This window comes from Zonotrichia albicollis, chromosome 14, assembly GCF_047830755.1.
Source record: "Zonotrichia albicollis isolate bZonAlb1 chromosome 14, bZonAlb1.hap1, whole genome shotgun sequence".
Lineage (NCBI taxonomy): Eukaryota > Metazoa > Chordata > Aves > Passeriformes > Passerellidae > Zonotrichia > Zonotrichia albicollis.
Genome location: NC_133832.1, coordinates 15,886,743 through 15,907,949, shown reverse-complemented (window position 1 = coordinate 15,907,949; position 21,207 = coordinate 15,886,743). Strand labels below are relative to the sequence as shown.

General features: G+C 44.8%; 1 protein-coding gene across 1 annotated transcript; it reads left to right on the top strand.

The window, feature by feature from the left end:
* Nucleotides 1–451: 451 nt before the first annotated feature.
* Nucleotides 452–9,132, top strand: CHMP1B (charged multivesicular body protein 1B). Its single transcript, XM_074551360.1, has 8 exons — nucleotides 452–610; nucleotides 2,758–2,855; nucleotides 3,566–3,712; nucleotides 4,492–4,560; nucleotides 4,705–4,812; nucleotides 5,160–5,203; nucleotides 5,507–5,579; nucleotides 6,144–9,132. Exons 1-8 carry the CDS (start codon nucleotides 595–597, stop codon nucleotides 6,186–6,188), a joined length of 600 nt encoding a protein of 199 aa, XP_074407461.1. The 5' UTR covers nucleotides 452–594; the 3' UTR covers nucleotides 6,189–9,132.
* Nucleotides 9,133–21,207: the final 12,075 nt, after the last annotated feature.

Sequence of the window (21,207 nt, the reverse complement as noted above, 5' to 3'; positions counted from 1 at the left end):
TTGATCTCTGTGGTGACAGGGACAGGACCCAGGGAATGGCTGGAGCTGTGCCAGGATCAGGCTGGAGCTCAGGGAAAGGTTCTGTCCCCAGAGGGTGTCAGGCACTGCCCAGGGCAGAGCCCCAAGGCTGCCAGAGCTCCAGGAGCGTTTGGACAATGCAGCCAGGAATGCACAGGGTGGGATTGTTGGGGTGTCTGTGCAGGGCCAGGAGCAGGACTGGTGATCTTTGTGGATCCCTTCTAACTCAGGATATTCTGTGATTTAGATTGAATATTAGGAGGAAATTCTTCCCTGTGAGGGTGGTGAGGCTCTGGAATAGATTTCGCAGATAAACTCTGGCTCCCCCATCCCTGAAGCATCTAAAGCCAGGCTGGCTGGGATTTGGAGCACCCCAATCTATGGCTGTGCTCCTGCCCACAGCAGGGGAGGGCCGGGATGAGCTTCCCGGTCCCTCCCAGCCCGAAGCCGCAGGCGCGGCCCCGCCTCGGCTCGTCACGGGGCCGGAACCCGGAGCCGCCGGAGCCGCCGCCGCCCCGGGCCCAGCGCTGCCCCAGCCCGGTCCGGAGCCGCGCCGCTCCCCCCGGGGCCGCCAACATGTCCAACATGGAGAGTATCCTCGGGCGGGACCGCGGGGGGACGGGCCGGGAGCTGCCGGGCTGGGCTGGGCCGGGCCGGGCCGGGGGAGGTGGCGGTGGCCGTGGGGAGCGAGGCCTCCCCGCCGGGCGGAGCCCCCGGGACGCGGGGAACGAGGGGATGCATCCCCCTCATGGTGGTGGTCGCGGGGACCGAGGGGCAGCGGCGGGAGGGCTGGGTGTGACACACGGGCAGCGGCTGAGATCGCTCAACCTCGGAATTCTCTTCTAAAGAGGAGAAAAGCGAGAAGCGATCTCATATTCCATACCAGTACCAGGGGGTGTCAGAGGATGGTGCCAGGCTCTGCTCAGTGGTGTCCAGCACCACGATGAGAAGCAGTGATCATAAACTAAAAACCAAGTGTTCAACCTCAACACGGGGAAGAACTTCTTTCCGTGGAGGGGGCAGAGCACTGGAACAGCTGCTATGGGGGTGTGGAATCTCTGGGGAAATCCCAAAGCCACCTGGACACGTTCCTGGGTTACCTGCTCCAGGTGTTTTCTGGGGGTTGGACTGGGTGATCTCCAGAGGTCCCTTGTAACCTCAGTTACTCCGTGATTCTGTGGTTTCACCGCCCTGAAGGGACAAGGAAGTGGGTGGGAAGTTCGGTGTCTCTTCCCAAGCTGTGATGAGGCAGCCTGGGCTGGGAATGAGGAGGAGGAGGCAGGGATGTGGTGGATGGAGGGACAGCCCAGTTCCTGAGGCAGAAAACACAGTTTATACTAAAAATAGTGTAGATGGCACAGCAGGGACAGCATACATGTGTGTAAACTAGGGTGATGTCAGCTGGGCTGTTCCCCAAACAGCCACTACGTCAGCTGTGCTTCCTGCTCTTGGAAAGAATTTACAGCAGAGCCCTGTGTGAGCTGACTGAAACTTAATGGCTGTATAAAACCATCTTAACACATAGGGGCAGAAAACTTAGAGCCCAGAGGTCTCAGTGTGGATTGCCGTGGTCTCAGTGTGGTTGGAATGTGCAGGCAGTGCTGGCATTGCCGGTTGTCCTGGTAGGGATTGCTGGGGCAGCTGACTGTGAGTCACAGACTGAGGTGGAAGTTGGGTCCCACTTGGTTTGTGGCACGTTGAGAAAGACATTTGAAGGGAGGAGCAGGAATGTGCTCCTCAGGGGTGGGTGAGCTGGTTTAATGTCAGGTAAATTCCCTAGCTGAGTAACTGAGGAAGTTACTTCAAAATAAACTGCTCTGGTTTTGGTAGCTACATTAATAGATACCCTATCCAAAGTCACGTTTGTTACCTGTTTGTAGCCTCCCTGTGATGTTCATAGGATAACAAAAGACATTCCTAATGTCTCCAGGTTCCTGTCAGAGTAAGGGGAATGGCTGTTCTTTAAAGCAGAAAACTGCTCTGGAATAATTTATGTGCTTGAAATATTGAAGAAACCTCAAGTACTCATAATGCTTAACTTTGTGTTTCCACTTAATTGGTAATCATCTTAGAGCCTGCTGGGATCTTCCTCTTAGGATACCACAGGTAGCAGGAAAGAAACCTACAAAGCTTTTTACTTACATATTGTTTGAGAAGGACTGATATTATTTGGAAGATTTCATCAACACTATTCTAAGAAGGTGTTTTTGATTGTTATTTGTACAGCACACGCTCTGTTCTCTGTCAGCAATAGTTTAGTGCAGTCATTCCAAATCACTCTGAAGGCTTGTCTTGCTCTTTTCTTGGAGCTTTCAGTTTAAGCAGTTGAACTTTTGTTTTTAAAGTTTCTCTTCCTGACTGGAGTACTCTCTGCCCAAAGTCAGATGACAGAGCTCTCAGGGAGCCTGGGATCACTCACATGACCCAGGGCTGGGAAGGAGCTGGAAGAACAATTTAAATCCAGAATCCTGCTGGGTTGTAGCTGGCCGTGGCCAGCTGAGCCAGTTTGCTGTTACACAGTTAATTTGTTGTGTCTTTCAGTGGTTTTGGGGTTTTTTTGGATGGGGAGGTTCCAGGCAGGTCAGGAAACCATCATTCATCATTTCACTGGGAATCACAGGCTTCTGGTGTGGGAGTGAAAGTAACCAGCAGAGAACCACTCTCAACTTCTCTTGGGGGGTGTTTGGTGGTTGGATTTATCACTCTGAAATAGGTTTAGTCCCTTAACTTGCACTGCAGAACACCTGTTTAATTTGAAGTTTGCTGCAAAGGAGCTCAACAGAAACTCCAAAAAATGCGACAAAGAAGAAAAGGCTGAGAAAGCTAAAATTAAGAAGGTAAGTCTGAACCAAGTTTTTAGATCTGTTGCTTGCCTGTTAGGGCAGGAAGACCTCTGCTGTGTTGTCATTTCCCTGGTGTGCATGCTAGTAATCATGTGGTCAATGTTTGTGATTTAAAATATGTGACTATAAATATTGCTGTGTTTATTAATAAACATGAGGATAAATCCTCGTGGATGGCTCATGGCATTTGCTTCCCTAGAGGATTGTCTTGTGTGTGCTTTGGTAGGGGCTGTTGTTCTCAGAGTTAAAACCACTTCATGTTTATCAGCTTGTATTACATGGGCTTGTGGAGAGGAACTTCAAAACAGCTTTTGAGTCCTTGAAGCGGTGAAGAGAGAGACTGAGTTGATTTGATGTGGTTTTTTCCCATGAGATACAGCTGTACCACCTGTGCCTGTGTTTGTGTCTTGAGACTGAAACTGTTTTCAGGAACAGAAATTGTGTTTCTGTAGCTGTGCAAAACTGCCTATTTGAAGTGCATTCTTTCCAATGCCTTCCTTGGAAAGAAGTTGGGAGTTCTCATCTTGGAAACGTTTGTGATCTGTTGTGGGAGGAGGGAGTGATTTGTTTACTTTTTTAATAGAAAAAGATCCAGTAACTAATTAATGCTTTTTTCAAAGCCAAAAGAGACTACACAGACATCCCATGTCCAGGAGCAGGGAAGGGTGTAAAAGGCTTTTCCTTTTGTCTCCCTCTTTGCCAAGGCCATCCAGAAGGGGAACATGGAGGTGGCGCGGATCCACGCCGAGAACGCCATCCGCCAGAAGAACCAGGCCATCAACTTCCTGCGCATGAGCGCCCGCGTGGACGCCGTGGCTGCCAGGGTCCAGACTGCCGTCACCATGGGCAAGGTGAGGCCTCCCCCTCCTGAGGGGCAAGGAGGAGATGGCTCATCTTCTCTGCAGTGGCTTCATCCTGCCTGCAATGAGCTGGGAGCTTTCGCTTTCGGTTTTAGAGGCAGCCAAGAGTAAATCGGCTGCTGGAATTCCTCTGGCAGCTGCTCTTTGGGTTATTTCACAAAGGATCATCTCCTTAAAGTAAAAAGTCATGAGGTGGGAGTTGTGATTCTAACAGATAGTTGTTTAAGGTAAACTAATTCACTGCTCTTCACCTTGAAAGTTTATTGTGACCTGTGGACCCAATGCATCCCTTAACAGTGACAGGTCTCAATCTACAGAAATGAATTTCACATAAAGCTCATTTTTAGTGAATTTGGCCTCAGAATGTGTATTTCAAGTGGCTGAGTTAATTTCTAGAGCTGGATATGGTAGGAGCTGTTTAAAATACGACATTCCAGATGGCAATAGGATGTTCCCTCCCATTTGGTACTGTCAAAGCTCTGTGAACAGAGATAAGAGAAGTGGGTAGGAAATATCAGAATTCTATAATTTGGGTTGGAGGGGACCTTAAAGGCCATCCAGTGCCACCTCCTGCCTTAGGCAGGGACACCTTCCACTATCCCAGGCTGTTCCAAGCTCTGCCCAGCCTGGCCTTGGACACTTCCAGGGATCCAGGGGCAGCCACAGCTTCTCTAGAAAATCCATTCCAGGCCTCCCCACCTTCACAGGGAAGGATTTGTTCCTAAACTGCTCTTTTTTTCCTTGTAATAATTTTCTTCTCCTTGTTTCAGGTTACAAAGTCAATGGCAGGGGTGGTGAAGTCTATGGATGCCACCTTGAAGAGCATGAACTTGGAAAAGGTAAATAGACTTAATTTTCTTGGAGCTGACATCAAAAGCAGAAGGGACAAGTTTTAAAAAGGGAAATTCAATTAAGAGTTTTCCAGTTGAGATGTATTTTTACTGTTATCTGAAGATAAGTGATTTGATTCAAATTTTTCATAGATATCTGCACTAATGGACAAATTTGAGCATCAGTTTGAGACACTGGATGTTCAGACACAACAGATGGAAGACACAATGAGCAACACTACAACATTAACAACACCACAAGTAAGAATGATAAAATATATTTTAGCAAGGTGATCTTAAATTATGTGTCTAAACTGTGAATTAACAGCATTTGAAACACTCAGGTATATGTTTGGGGTTTTTACTGATAAGTTCAATTCTGTAGAGGTATTATTTACAAGCCAGAATTCAATTAAAGTAATTTTAACTGCTGAGCACCTCTGCTCCTTATTTTTGAGTCCATATCTTCTAGTGGTTAAGCACAAAATTATTCTGCCAAAGGCATTTACCTTTAAATCAGTTTTGTTAAAATAATTCCTGTTCTCTGAAAATCTAACAAGAGGTTGTCAGAAACTCCAAATGCAGCAATCCATTTTGTTTTCCTTTAGAACCAAGTGGACATGCTCCTGCAGGAAATGGCAGATGAAGCAGGGTAGGTGAAATTTCTATTTCTTTAGAACAAATCGTGGTTCCCACAGCCCTTGCTGATTATATCTAAGGTCAAATACCCTTGTTTTATAAGCTGTCTGTTGGAAGCAGAGAAAAAACACAATTTTCCTTTTACCTCTGGACATACCTGACTTGTCCTGGTAGTGAGTCAAAATTACTCACCAGCATGTGTAACTCTGGAGTGTTCAGGGGCTGCTGTCTCATTGTTCTTCTGCTGTTAATTATTGTGCTTCCCCCTTGATCCACGCATGCCTGACTTGGTGTTTGCTCTGCTTTCTCCTCTTAGCCTTGATCTGAACATGGAACTACCTCAAGGACAGACAGGTTCAGTTTCTACAAGTGTGGCCTCAGCAGAACAGGTAAATGTTGCATTTCAGTGAGGTCAATGTTTTCTGGAGAAATGGGATGTGAGAATCAATGCTTCACTCAGTGAAAACAAAATGTTAAATTGTTAAATTCTATTTCAGCTCTTCCAAGGAAGCTGTGTGGTTAAAAGTCTTGCTGTCAAAGTAATTTTAACAATGCATTTGTTGGATGTTAAAGGGAAGGGGCCTTAAAATGAATCCAGTGCCACCCCTGCCATGGCAGGGACACCTTCCACTGTCCCAGGTTGCTCCAAACCCCATCCAGCCTGGCCTTGGACACTGCCAGGGATGGGGCAGTCACAGCTTCCCTGGGCACCTGTGCCAGACCCTCCCCACCCTCACAGGGAAGGATTTCAGCCCCCCTGTCCTATCAGATATTCCACATTCTTTGAAACAATTCTTTCTCTGCTTAATTTTGTGTTCTGAAACTCCTCCCTCACAGCCAGGCTTGAGGTCTTAAGCAAATTTTGTTAAGCCATGAGGGAATTTCTCATCAGCTGGACACAAGCTGCTGTTCCTGCTGCTGATGGTTTTCCCTTTTTGTTTCCCAATGTGCAGGATGAGCTGTCACAGAGACTGGCCCGCCTCCGTGATCAAGTGTAGCTGAGCAGAGCTGCAGTTCTCTGGACCTGCTTCCAAATTCCCTGTCTGGAACTAACCCTGCACTACACTTGAGGTGTAAAACAGTTCAGCTTAGGTGTTTGAATAATTGTAATATAGGGTACTTCACTCCCAGCTTGCTACTCTTTCTAAAATACATTAAGTGACCCAAAAATACCAGCTCTGATGTTCTTTTCTGTACATTTGGAAGTTGATCTATTTTTTGCAAGCTTTTTTCACAAATTCAAGTTGATGTTCTGAGTCCGCTACTAATGGTGGTATATTCTAGTTCCAAGCAAAGCAGTCAGTGAGATATATTTTAAATTATGAAGTGATTTTTTTAAAATTATGAGAACTGTTTCTGGTTGCAGAACTGATGTATCAGTTCAGATGATTGTTGCAGATCGTTTTCCTACAGAGCCAAACTCCTGGAACACATAAGGATGGACAACGTGGACCTCCTGGAAAATGCACTTGTTGAAACAAATAAGTGGACTTTGAGTTTTTTAGTCTTTAAAATTTAGGATAAATGTGCTGAAATTAACAGTTTAGTTCAAAAATGAGTTACCAAAAGCTGATTTCATATAACTGGGGACTTGTATGGTGGCATCACTTCAGCACAGTAGGAATAAAATATATTTTTGGACTCTTTGCCAGATCTGTTGCTCTCTGCAGATAACATCCCATTGTTTTTAATATTCTGGTTGTATGGAGGAGCTAATTTTAGCAATCCCTTTATATCTCTGCATAGTAAGAGAGTCTGACTGCTCTCAGTAGCTTCAAACTCTTGTTGCAGTTGTAAAATAAGAAATGGTTGTAGAAATTTGTACCTGAGACCACTTGTGATGTGTTGTGATAAACAGTGACGTTCAAATTCTCTTCCTGATTTTTTTGGTCTCATTTTTATTTTTTGTCTTTGTAGGGGTGAGGGAAGGTGTGGAGCACCAGGCTTGGAATTGGTTCTTAATTGCCTGGTGTTCAGGGCCACTTGGGTTTTCCAGTGTTAGGGAATTGTTTAAGGAAAAAGCAAAAACTCACTTTTTTATTCAAGCAGGATTTTTTCAGTGAAAATGTGCAAAAATGATCAAAGGTTTCAGAGCAGTTTCAGATGTTATTTTGAATGTGTTACCCAGCTCACTCTGAGGGTTGAGCAGGATGTTATGTACTGAAGTAATCAAGGTTACTGTAAAAATAAAGTGAGGAAAATCAGATAGACAAAACAACCTGAAATGTTGTGGGATTCTCTCACGCTGGCAGCTGAACTAAAACCGTGAGTTTAAAATGGGATCTTTTCACTTGTTAGAAAGAAAGTGACATTTAAAATAAATGTAAACACCTTGAGTGTTCCTCCTGTAAACAGGAGAAATTGGAATGTGTTTAAAAACCACATATTGACAGCTGTAGCCTGGCTATGATTCCTTCAAATGATTAATAAATCATCCTGGAAAGGAACTTTTTCCTTCATTTTCTTCCCTGGCTGCTTCTGAACATTGTAACCATGGTCATGGTGTATCTATGCAACCCAGTTACCCAGCTGGGGTGACTGTGTGTGTGCCTTTGCCTTGCTGGACTTCCTTCAGCTTTTTAATATTCTGTTACTTCATATCATGGGAGTGCTGGAAGCTTCCTGCTGTGGAATCACTCCACACCAGAGTTTACTCAGAGCTGTCCATGAACTGCTGAGGGTTCAGTGTCTGAAAGCAGACAGCTCCAGCTACTGTGTCTGGCTTCTCTAATGTTAAAAATGATGCTGCTGTTAGGCTGGTTTGGGCCATTCTGGAATTAGTTGAGGGTCAGACAGCAATTCTGAGCTCCCACATGGTTGATTTTCCCAGTCTGTTGCCTTGCTGTGAGCCTTGGAGGGATTTAAAAATAGACTGGGAGTGAGACTGCTGCGACAGGAAGGTTAAATAAGCTTCATTATTTTATTGATTGTTGTGGAGTTTTGATCTTATCCCAGGCTGGTGAACTCCAGAATCAGCACAGATTTCCAGTGTTGTCCCTTGAAAGGAATTAACAAATACAAACGTTTGACTGACATAATTAAGTTTATGTCTGGGGGACTGTGGTGCTAAAGGCTTAGGCAGAAATAGGTGTTTGAGACAGGGAATTTTTGCCCTGTGTTCTCCACTCCAGGAGCTGCTGTGTATTTCAGCCATGCCAGGGTCTGGGGCTGGCAGCTCCTGTGTACAGAACTCCTGCCCTCTCCTGGGGAAATGCTTTCACTCGTGGCTGGGAGCTGCATCCAGAAAGGTTGAAGTTATGTTTTAAATACATTTTTCTCATGGCATTTGGAAATGCTTAAAGCTGAAAGTTGTTCTTAAAGCAATATTTGAGTTTCATTCTTCCTCCCTTCAGGCTCCCCAAAACATTTCTCTTCCGTGAGCAGCTCTGGCTCCTCACTCCGACCTTGTTTTGTCTCTGTAAGTTGACTGTTTGTAAAGTTCATTTCATGTTAAATCACTTGTTTGTGCTTTTCTGGAACCAGCTAAAATTTCAATATTTCTGCTGATGAGCAGGCGCATCTAAAGTGAAACATTGCTTGAAATGTTGCTGGATGGTTTTGCTCAGCATTTTTATCCTCTGTTTCTAAAACTGCTGGTTTGTGGTAGCTTTGTCTTCATTAGAATTCCAAAACAAAGCCATGCAAAGCTTCAGATGAAAGGAGAGGGAAGCAAAACAAAAACAAGAACTTTAATGTTATGATTGCAACGGGATAAAACTTATCAAGTTGCCTTTGTGGAGATCCTTGGAGCCAAAAAATAGTGAATTTTTGTTAAACATAATCAGCAGTTGTGTATAGACAAATTCTGAAGCTGGTGCCATGTATAGAGAAGAGAATAATTTTTGTAGTTCTGGTTGAGTTCACTTTGAAAACTGCTTTACTTGTATGGGACAGTTTGTAAATGTAACTGCAGGTGGAAAATAAAATTGTACAGACAACTCATTCTGGGTGTGTGTGCAGGTTGTGTGGCTGCTAAGGTCTCTCTACATGGATGGACGAGCACATGGGATGTCTTTCCTTTGGGCAGACATGCAGGAAATTCAATCTTTATGGGGAGAAAACAAGGAGAAAATAAAGTGGGTACTACTGAGAGAGATTTGGGACAATTAGGGAGTAAGTAATATTAAGTATAACAATATAAGCTCTGTTTTATGGGGTGTTTAAAAATGTTTAGTCTGATATGGAGAAAGCCCTGTGCTTAAACATCTCTGAGGGTTTTCTGTCCTTACACACAGAACAAGGGACCACTGGAAAACTGGCAAGGAGGTGGTGTGGGTTTGAGTGTGGGATTAGGTTTGGCTTTGCCACACCTGAAAATCTTCAATTTTAACATTTCTGTTCAGTCGTTCAAGAGCCAGCAGAGGGCACCTGAGGCTTTGCTTTTGTGGGTCCTGCAGAAATGGCTGGCTGGAGCAGCTAAAGGAAAGCTGCTTGGTTCAGGGAGCAGAGTTTCCCGTGGAACCTTTGTTTGGGCAGTATCCACCCGCTGCTGGATGTGCCCGTGCCGGGGCTCTGATCCCAAAATCCAGCTGGGCAGCACATCCACAGCGCCATCAGCTGAATGGGGTCAGTCTGCACTCAAAACACTTAAACACCCTTTGCTGCCTCAGGTCTCTGAGATCTGTTAGGAGGGGGGATGATAGTGGGTAACCTTGTGCTTAAAACTTGGGATTAAATTTCATTTTTAGTTAAATCTTGGGGGTTTTTAGCTGTTGTTGTTCTGTTTTTGACCTGTGATCATTTTTCTGTTTTATACATAAGGAAACACTCACTATGCACTGATGGAAATGGATTTTAGTGGTAAACTTTATTTTTTTTGTCAGAACTTTGATGAGCTTTGCTTTGATGACGGATTGACTTTAATTTCAGGATTTTCTCTGCAGTTCTGCCTTCACCTCTTGCTCAGGCTGCTTTGAGATCACAACTTTCCTGTTTCAAACAGTATTTTTGCAGTGGAACCCTGAGCAGGGTCAGTGGCCTTGCTTGTTTCGGAAGCAGCTCCCTTCATTACCATTCCTTGAGGGAAAGGCCCCACGTGAACAATCTGTAACTAATTTCACGTGCCAGTGGAGCTGCTTTCACTGGGAGAAGATGCACTGAGAGAGTCTCCCAGGCTCCTGCTTCCCTTTGCTGCTCTTTATTAGAGAACTCAGCCTGGATCAGCTGCTTGACATGGGTCAAAAGGGAAAATCAAAGGGGCTGCAGGATCCACATTTTGGGAAAGCTTTTCAAGGACTTCCAATGGTGCCAGTCACCATAAGGAGCTGCCAGACCCAGAGTCAGCCCAGAGGCTGCTCACAGCCCTTACCTAAATAAAGGGGAATTTCAGAAAATGAAATATTTCATATTGCATATTTCTAATCTAAATATGCATATTTAATAACTGAAACAATGTAGAGAATTATATACATATGCTAATCATATCAAATAATAAAACAGAAATAAAGAAAAATATCAAAATAAATAAAATTGAAATGTCTAAAAACAAAGATGTTTTACAGTCATGCCTGTGTGTATTGCTTAGAATATTCTAAATTCATTAAGCCTCAATGAAACAATCATTTTGCAAAAGTCTAGAACAACGAACATGACATAACGTGTGTATCTGACAAGATAATAATCAGCCTAATTTAATTTCCCTGCTATCTGATTCATAATTCTTTATCACAATCAATTTCTGTCAAAATGAGCTGTCAGAGACAGGAAAGCATTTGAAAACTTCCTTTAAAGACTCCCAGTATTTTTTATTAAACCTTTTATGACTCCTTTATTTTTTCAAAGATTAGATAAACATAACCCTGGATTCTCTACAGGAGATATTTCCCTTTATTCTTATCTCAATCAGGGCTTTGTTTCTTGTGGTGCAAAATGGGTCATTACTGGAACCATCAAGCTGGATTTCTGTTGCTGGTGGGTTTTCAGTTCCAACTGAAATAAGTCCCAATATTTGCCTGGAAATCCATCGGAGAAGCTGGCAGGCCTGTTCAGAGTGTTGTAAATTAGTTCCAGTCTCCACAAGCCTGCTGTGACTAATTGATGTGACCTGGAAGTGGATAAAGTCCATAACAGTAAGATCAACTTTTCCTCTGGTAATTTGACAAATAGAGCCCTTTTTAAAGTCCTGTGCAGGCTCCATTCCCCATTTGTTCTGTCGTGATGGGCATCGTTTCCGTGTTGGAGTGATAATGATTTTCCAGATTTCTGCTGATTTGTAGAGCAGGTGCCTTTATTTAATAATGCCAGAAGAAGGGAGAGATTCAACAGCACCAACAAAAAGAGAATTCCTGGCAGCAGCTGTATATCAAAGCCATTCCTTATCCAGTTACCTCTCTGTAAGTATTTGACCACTGCTTGAAATCTTCATATTTCCATGTAAAATGTAAAATTACAACAATTTTTGCAGAGTAGTTTAGTGTGTACAGAGTAGAAGTAATAATTTATTAGTGGTAATTATTACATTTAACAATAGCACTGTTTTTTCATCCAAATATTTTAGAAATACAGAGATTAATACTCACCAAACCCCAAGCTGTCTGGTGTGTAGTGAGCTTAAAGCAGCAAATATGGAATATCCCAGGTTCTCTTCCAAATTTAATGCTTTTGCTGAAGTTTTTTTAGCCTGTGGTTGGAGTAATAAATAAACCAGATATTCCCAAGCTCTTCATTAATGTTTATGGGGATGTTTGGGAAATCTGGCTGTTTTCTCAGGGTACTCTTTACCACACAGGTTTTCCTCCTCCTGCACTACAGAGATGGGCAGGAAGGCCGCTGGTTTGCAGAGTCGTTCCAGCTCATTTATTTCCTACAGCCACAGGGAAATCAGGAAATCTCAGTCTTGTGTGGGCTTCTGCCCTTGCAGAAGGGGCTGCTGGAATGGGATCTGTGCAGTGGAAACTCCACTTTGCTGCCTAAATAATTTTTAAAGAAGAATTTTAGGCAGCCACTCTACTGTATTGACTGTAAGTAAATCCAAGTCACTTTCTGGATGGGCAGGGATTTAAGGAATTTCTCTGCTCCAAGCCCCTTCCAAGCCTGCATCCCATTCATCCTCTCCCATCCCCACCAACTCTGCTCCAGAACAGTCTCACCATGACTCTAACCCCCCCAGCAGTGAGCCAGGGGAGTCCAGTCCCTATTTATTTGTGCTCCAGTGGGATGTGAACCTTGGTCTTCCAGGGTGAAAGGTTGAGGGATGAGTGTCTTGTTTACCTGTGCTTTTCAGAGAATGTTTTCCTTTAATCTATTAAGCAGACACACCATTGTGGCCCGTGGTGTGCAATGGGATCGTTAACTATGCGCTTAATTACTACCAAACCACATCTGAGTGCCCGATGGCAGCAGGCAGGAGACTCAAAGGCCCCTTGGTCAGGCAGAGGGTCCAGCAAGGTTCTCCCACCTCAGGTTTTAATAGAAACATCTTTCCATGAGCTCCTGTGCTGCATCCCTGATTTATACACGGCTTTGGTGATGGAAATAACTACACTGGATGGTTTCACATCAACTCTGAGTGATGGCTGAGGGCAAAGTGGGAATGAATGAGAAGAAACCAAACTGTCCATGGATTTTAAAATACAAATTGGATTTTTGGAAGTTATTTTCAAAACCAAAAATCCTAATCAAATTCCTTGGAAGGTTATTTTAAAAATGCCAAGACCTGAGTTAATTTAACCACTGTAGCACTGCTGCCTTGAACACACCTGAGGATTTGTCTTCTCTGAAACTCTTATGTTCAGATATTCACATCCCAAAGGTGGCATTTGTGCTTAATTTTTTGGCAGTGCTACAGATTTGTTGTATACATTAATCAGCCAAGGTACAGGGCTCGGGCACATCCTCCACCAGGCACAGACACAATAGGGAGGAGAAGGCCCAGCAAACACAGCTGGTGAACATATTTACCATCCACTGGTTAGTCACACTTGTGGAGTTTTAATTGAATTACCTTTGACAGTGAACAGCAAACCTGGTGGGTGATCTACTAAATTTAACTGATGAATGGGCTCCCTAAAATCAATTAGCATCCAGGGCTGGGAGCATGAACACATCCGTGGCTCGGCGGGGACCAGAGCAGGCTCGGAATGACAGCAGCAAATGTTGGCCAAGTGAGAGCACGGATCTCCTGCCGCCGCTGACCCCTGCTCCCCACATGAAAGAAAAACAGGAGCCTAACAGGAGCTGAAAGAATCCAACAGTAAATCATTTAAGCCCTGTTTTGCACAACTGATACAGGATGCTTCTAAACTGCTTGATTAATGCTGGGCAGTATATTAAATGCGGGACGTGGCAGAGCGAGGCTGTGGCCGAGCACCAGCTCCACAAACACCATCTGCTCGCTGAATTATTTTTGGGAGATTCAGGAGAGAGGGAAGCCAGGAAGAATTAGAAATAGCCTTTTCCTTTTGCTGCAGTGATCCTGCCCTGTCTGTGGGCACAGAGAAGTGCCGTCAGTCTTTAGGTTGTTTGTTATCTGAATAATCAAGCGATGGCAAAATGCAGGCTGGAGGTTCCTCTGACCTTTGCCTCGGCGCAACCCGACCCTGCGTGGGGCTCAGGCGGAGCATGTAATGAGGGACAGCTGGGATGGGCTGGAAAAGGGAGCACACACACACACACCATGTCTGAGGGAGAAGGAGTGCACACACCCCATATCTGAGGGAGAAGGAGCACACACTCAATGTCTGAGGAAAGGAGCACACACATAACATGTCTGAGGGGAGAAGGAGCACACACACACACACACACACACCATGTCTGAGGGAGAAGGAGCACACACTCAATGTCTGAGAGGAGAAGGAGCACACACACCCCATGTCTGAGAGGAGAAGGAGCACACACACACACCATGTCTGAGGGAGAAGGAGTGCACACACCCCATATCTGAGGGAGAAGGAGCACACACTCAATGTCTGAGGAAAGGAGCACACACATAACATGTCTGAGGGGAGAAGGAGCACACACACACACACACACACCCCATGTCTGAGGGAGAAGGAGCACACACTCAATGTCTGAGGAAAGGAGCACGCACATAACATGTCTGAGGGAGAAGGAGCACACACACCCCATGTCTGAGAGGAGAAGGAGCACACACACACACCATGTCTGAGGGAGAAGGAACACACACACACCGTGTCTGAGAGGAGAAGGAGCACACACTCAATGTCTGAGGAAAGGAGCACACACACTCCATGTCTGAGAGGAGAAGGAGCACACACATAACATGTCTGAGGGGAGAAGGAGCACACACTCAATGTCTGAGGAAAGGAGCACACACACTCCATGTCTGAGGGAGAAGGAGCACACACAGTGTGTGAGGAGAGGAAGGAACACACTCACACACATCCTGGCTTTGCACAAACTGGAGAAAGCAGAGAATTCCCCACTGAGGCTTTAGAGTTTGGAGGTGAGGAGAAGAGCAGCAAACAGGATGATAGCCTTCCCTCCCTTCACCCAGTTTTGCTAGATCACCAGATAACCCTTTCTCAGGAGAAAATCTGGACCAAACCTAATTTACTGCAATATCAACTTAAGCGAAGACTCAGTCTGGACTAGGCTACATGTGAATTTTATTAATTATTTTAAATTAATTTTTTACTAAAATGAAAATAAAATGCATCAATTTCAATGATGCTCAAACTGAAACCTGTCCAATGGCCCCTGGAGGTGCATTGGGACACAGCAACTGAAATCCTTCTTTTCTGTGGTAGCATCCTCCTTCCCAGGCTGGTGCATTGATTACCACTGTATAGGATGTTCTGAAGTCCAGGGAAGGCACAGTGGGGCTTTTCTTTCCTTGCCTCCATAACTCATTGACTTTATGCATTGATTTCTAAGTTAATATATGGAAAGTATTAGTTATTTTATTTTATTTTATTTTATTTTATTTTATTTTATTTTATTTTATTTTATTTTATTTTATTTTATTTTTTAACAAATGGTATAAAATAGTGCTTTTTAAGGAAAAATCCTCACCTTGCACAGAAAGTCCAGACCTCATGGGAGACTTTGGACTGTAATATCATCGAGTTATAGAATGAGATGAGCAGAGATGGGGTGGAGCAACACCAGCCTAACTCCAAATGTTTCATGGAGCCTGCTTTAAAAATGTGACATCTTAGCCTGTAAAATAAAAAAAAAGGGTGGGATCCAACACGCACTGACCCCGTGCTCTGAAATGCTGCATAAATTACATTGTACTTAACACAAACCTATTTTTAATGTAATTAATATATAAACCAGAGGCTCCTGCCCCTGCAGGACAGCCCAGAGGATCCGGAGCTTTCTCTTCTCCAGGCTTTGCTCCACTCCTGCTCTCAGAGCTGCCCCAAGGTCCCGCTCTGAGCCCCGGCTGCTGCTGCTGCTGTGCTGACAGCCCTGCTGCAGGGTGCACCCCAAACACACCATTCCCTGCCCCATCCAAAACTTTGGCTTCCAGACAAATGCATGGGAACGTGGCTCCAAACACCCAGATCAATCCCCGCAATAAGATTTCATGCATTTTCAAACGGTATCTGTCTTGATTTGGAAAACAAAAAGCAAAGAAAAGACAACGGCAAAAAGCCTTCCCAGTGCACTAAGTGAGAAATGTGGCTTTAATTTAGACAACTAATTGCTTCCAGCTGAACCAGCCATTAAAAACAGTTGAAGAATTACAATGTAAATAGATTAATGCAGACAAAGCAACATGTGCACTATTCCATGTCTTCTTGTTACCTACAAAATACTTGGGCAGTGACACACTGTTAGTCTAAGCCACTTGTTAGGTTCTGTGCTAATCAGCTAAAATTAAATAAACATGACTGATAAAAATGACTGTTGTGTTTGAAAATTGATGCACCAACAGAATTTACTCCAGGAGATAATTACAGATGATTAAGTAACAAAGAAATAATTCCTCCGGCAGAGGGTGAGCGCCGGCGGCGCAGGGAAGGGGCACTCGCCAACGTGCCGGCCTTGTCCTTTGGAGGGATGAGCCAAAGCTGCAGCAAAGTCCACGGGGGGGAAAAAACTCTGAAGGAGCTTTTCTACCCCAGCAATTTCCAGTGACAGGATGCAAAAGGGCTGGAAAATCTGTATTTTGCTGTTGCAAAAACATGTATGTTTTCCCCCCCTCTTCCTACCCAAGGGATCAATCCCTTCATGCAACTCAGAATCAATCCCTTCATGCAACTCTTTTAAAAGCTAAAAAGTGCTCATGGGTGAAGCATGTAACTGAAAAATATGATATTTCCTAAATAATAATCTTAATTTGAATATTAAGGCTAATTTCCTTTGTTGTCAGAATGAAATCAGATTGAGACTCACCCTCTAAAATGCAAAATATTCTTCAGGCAATAATTTTAAAATGTTAATTCTTAGATGAATTTATTATTAGAATATTACTGATTGAAAGCCTTGGAAAAAGAATGTTTTCCAAAATAAAGAATAAATCTGGGAGGGTTTTTGCATTTTTTTCATTTCCATCAGGCTTGTCAGTGGGAGCTCTGTAGTAATAGGGACATCCAGAAAATAAATGAAAGGCTTTAAACTGAAAAAGGGAAGTTTTAGATAAGCTTTTGATAATAAAATAAATTCCTCCCTGTGAGGGTGGGGAGCCCCTGGCACAGAGTGCCCAGAGAAGCTGTGGCTGCCCCTGGATCCCTGAAAGTGTCCAAAGCCAGGTTGGACAGGGCTTGGATCAGCCTGGGATAGTGGAACAAGATGGGCTTCACCATCCCTTCCGACCCAAACCATGATTCTGTGATTCCAAGGAGCTGACTCCTCCACAGAGCTTTGCACAGCCATTTCTACACAACTTTCCCCCATATTTTCTTTAGCACACTCATATCCTTGAGCATCTCACTGAAACACATGTTCGAGTCAAGATTAGCCCCTATGAAATGAAAATCGCTCGGGCTGCAGAGCGGGAAGTGGAATATTATTCTTCATCCTGAATTGAAATATTAGAAGCTGACTCCTGAATTATACTCCGGGGTTACCGAGCTCTAATTGAGATTGAAATTGGGCCGCTATTTTTGGTGCAGCCTGGAAAGCTCCGAGTCTTATTCCCATTTGTGCCGGTGGAAATCCCCACCCATCATCTCAAATTCTGCTCTGCCTGCACCTTCGGGGTGAGGAGAACCTTGCCGGCCCCTTCCCCCCCGAAATAATGATAAATGACAGCTCCTCCAAATTGGAGCTGGCTGCTGCTCCTCGCCCAAGGGCCGAGGGGCGGGTGGGAAGGGGCTTCTCCCCCAAAGCTGATTGACAGGCAGGGTCAGGGTGGGGGGAGTGTTTGCTGGACTCTGTCAGATCCCAGGGAGCTGCTGACAGCTCGTGCTGCCATTCCCTTCCTTCCCTCCCCGGCCAGATTTATGCTGCTGTACAGAGAGTGTGGGATAAACTCTGCCCAACCCAAAATGACAATGTGCTCCTATAAATCCAGTTGTTTTGTTCTGCCAGTGCTGTCTAGAGGGGTTGGGTTTCTCTGGAGGAACAATTAGGGATGATTCCCAATGATTTGAAATATTAAAACAAAGTTGATAGGATTTTCCAGTCCCCAAGTCAGGGTTATGCAGCAGAAACCATGTTTCTGAGCAGAGCTGAGGGTGGTGGGGCCCTGGCACAGGGTGCCCAGGGAAGCTGTGGCTGCCCCATCCCTGGAAGTGTTCAAGGCCAGGTTGGATGGGGTTTGGAGCAACCTGGGACAGTGGAAGCTGTCCCTGCCAGTGGCAGGGGATGGAACTGGATGGGCTTTATGGTTCAACCCAAACCATCCTGTGGTGGTGGTTTCCAGGAGGCAGCAGGATGTGAAAATCCCATTGGTTGTGCTGGAAAAATTCCCCAGTTAAGGACAAACTCCTTCCCTGCCTTGTGGCTGACACAGCGTCTGGCTGTGGGACGCAGAGGGACACATGACACAAGTGACCAGGGCACAGCTGTCACCTCCCCAGCCCCAGGCTCTCCATGTCCCCAGGACCCCTTGGCACACACATCAGGGAGTCACCTGGGAGCTGGGGACAGGTGACCCCTAGCAAGGAAAACATGGGGCAGGTGCAGGCCTTGGCAATCGAGCCCCTCAGAATGAATAACTGAAAGAATTTGATTCAGCCCAAAGTATTGATCGGCACAAACAAGTAAAACATATACTGGGCTGAGATGATTAAATAGGAGAGGCCTCCTTTTTTTTTTTTTTTTTTTTTTTATTGTAAGCAGTGAAAAATTCCAAAGGCATGACTGAGGAATTAATATACAGCTATAAACATGCTGCAGAGAAAAGGCCAGGGGAAGCAAACAGGACCCAAAATAGATTTATCTCCAAATGTCCCATGTAGCCAAGGAATCCACTGCTATAAACACAGGAATTGCAACAGGCCACATGAAACAAAGCCCTGCTTTCAGTGGCACCTGGGGATGGTGAGATGGAAGTAATTCCTCTTTAATGAAGATATTGTGATGTGTCCGAGGCTTTCTGCGGAGCAGCAATTTCTGCTGCCTGGGAAAAGGGGGATTAATTTACAGAGGGGCTCTGCTGGAGGAGAAACCCCTGTTTGAAGCAAACCCTTTGCTGGCATTATCTGTTTAATGTGTTGCACACCATTTGCGGCATAAACATTTCCAGTTCATTTTAATTTCATATCGGAGGAGAATCATAAAGACAGAGGATTATTGGTCGCAGCTGCGGGGATGTGGCAAATGCAACTTGAAGAATTATTCTGTCAGAGAGACAGAGCCAGATATTATTGTTTTTTCCCTTACAGCCTTGCCAGCAGTTAAAAAGGGGATTTTATTAAAAATATTCATGTAATTAAAATCTATAGCCTTAAAAGCCTTTAGAGGAGCTGAAGCTAAACCAGAATAACACGTTTACATTCAGATGTTGTAGGTTTGTAACAAAACAACTCTGCATTTGGTCAGGAAAGGGAAATAAAAGGGTTTTTAAGTTAAATCTTATATTTTAAAACATAGGCAGCTTTGAAGTGTGCAGTGATTGATGTAGCTGAGAAGTTCCCTCCTAGGAAATGCTAAATTTGGATGTAGAAATTAATCAGTGATGATCTGGGCCACCGGTGTGTCCTGAGAGGGAAAAATTACTTTTATTCCCCACACGTGTGGTTTTAACAGCCAGTGCCCGGCTTTTCAGCCGTTGTCCATCAGTGTGATGGATCATCCTTCCCTTCTCTCACTTCCCAAACCCAGCTGGAGCAGAGAAATATCCCAAAGCAAAGGAAATATCCCAGCGCAAACCAAACCCAACAGCCACCCCGAGCCGTTTCTTTTTTCAGCTCTTTTTTCTTAATTCCTTTTCTCCAAGCTTTGTCCAGTAATAAACAACTGCTCCAATCTGCTGCACTGATCAAAAGAAATGTTTTAATCAGTCCCAGGCTAAATATCATGCTATTATGTTATCACTGGAGCAAATCATCCAAAATACAAAACAAAAATATCAGTTTAATATGCTCCAGATCAGGAATGTCTTGAAGAAACTCGCCTTCCTTACAGGTGTGTCCTATTTTAAGGGAAAAAGGGAAGAATTAAAATGTGGGGGCCGGTGCTGGGGCCACGTGGCTGCCGGCACAGGAATGCCAGGATCCAAATTGGCCAAGCCCAATTTCTGCAAATAAAACACTTTTCTCCACCCCGGTGAGGTTTTCATTAATTTTATTTTTTGGTTGTTAAAGCTGAGGAGCAAATCCCTGTTTTCACCTGCTGAGGGGCAAATCCACAGGGAGAGCACGGATCAATCCCTGCTACCTCCAAGCCATCTGGTAAGGGGTGCAACCCCAAGGAGACACTGAAGCTTCCAAATTTTTGAGACAGTTTTCCCAGGAGCCTGAACTTGGTCTGGATCTGATGCAGGGTGATGGAAGAACTCAATGGATGCAGGAGCATCCCTGCCCCACGAGCCCCATGCAGGATGGCCAACAGAGACACTCGCCATCGCCTCCGGAAAGTTTTGGCTTGGGCAGAGCTGGATCTCATTTCCATCCTCTGCTCTGTTCTGTGTCCAGGAGACCTACCCAGCAAAATTCCTCCTTTTTATGGCTCGTTAAGGCTCATGGCTCCAGATGCATGAGTGATACTCCAAACCAGTTAAAAAGTAAGTGATATTTGGTCATTTGGGAGGCTCCAGTTTGGAGCGGGGTGCTCTGGCTGTCTCGCCAGCAGGACCTGGAGACAGAATCCCAGCGGTAGCAGCTAAGACTGTGCAAACCTTCAGACACGTGGGATTGAGGAAATCCTGACTCTCCACAGGATCCTCAAGGTGGCAAGAGGAGCTGGACATAGGGGAAGAATCCTCACTGGCACACACAGCTCAAACACCACCCAAACCCATTTCATGGAATCATGGAATGGTTTAAGGTGGAGGGACCTTAAAGCCCATGCAGTCCCCCCCATGCCATGGGCAGGGACACCTTCCACCATCCCAGGTTGCTCCAAGCTCCATCCAACATGGTTCTGGACACCTCCAGGGATCCAGGGGCAGCCACAGCTTCTCTAGGAAATCCATTCCAGGGCCTCCCCACCCCCACAGGGAACAATTCCTTCCTAATTCTTTAACCAAAAATTTGACTAAAAACCACCTCAGAAAGAGGAGATATTGCCTTGGGAAGGAAGAACAGCAGCAGTGAAGTACCTGGACCTGACCAGATCCATGTGAGCTCTTCCCTCTCCTTCCCATTCTGTCCCTCAAGAGCTCCTCATTTCCAAGGCCCAACATGGGAAATGTCAGCACTTTCAAAGCACGAAGGCTTTGGAAATCCCAGATTTTGTTTCAGCTGGGAATGAGGTTTGGGGCTCTGCTTTACATTGATTTGGCTTAATCTCGAAAATCTCCAGGACACAGAGTTGTATTTCTTCTACCAGACTAAATCCCCAAATTCTGGGAATTCTGAGAAGTAAAGCAAAGGGGGCTGATGTTATCCATTAGAAGAGCCCAGATAGAGACATTATCCTGCTTTTATGAAAGCCAAAGGCCAAATTCATATTTATTTGAGCTGCAGCAGGATCTGGCTTATATCCTGGACATTACAACAT

Excerpts from the sequence above, each read along its gene's own strand:
- CHMP1B (XM_074551360.1), top strand. Across the intron at positions 4,813-5,159 it reads CAACATTAACAACACCACAA|AACCAAGTGGACATGCTCCT; the intron begins GTAAGAATGATA and ends GTTTTCCTTTAG. Across the intron at positions 5,580-6,143 it reads GTGTGGCCTCAGCAGAACAG|GATGAGCTGTCACAGAGACT; the intron begins GTAAATGTTGCA and ends CCCAATGTGCAG.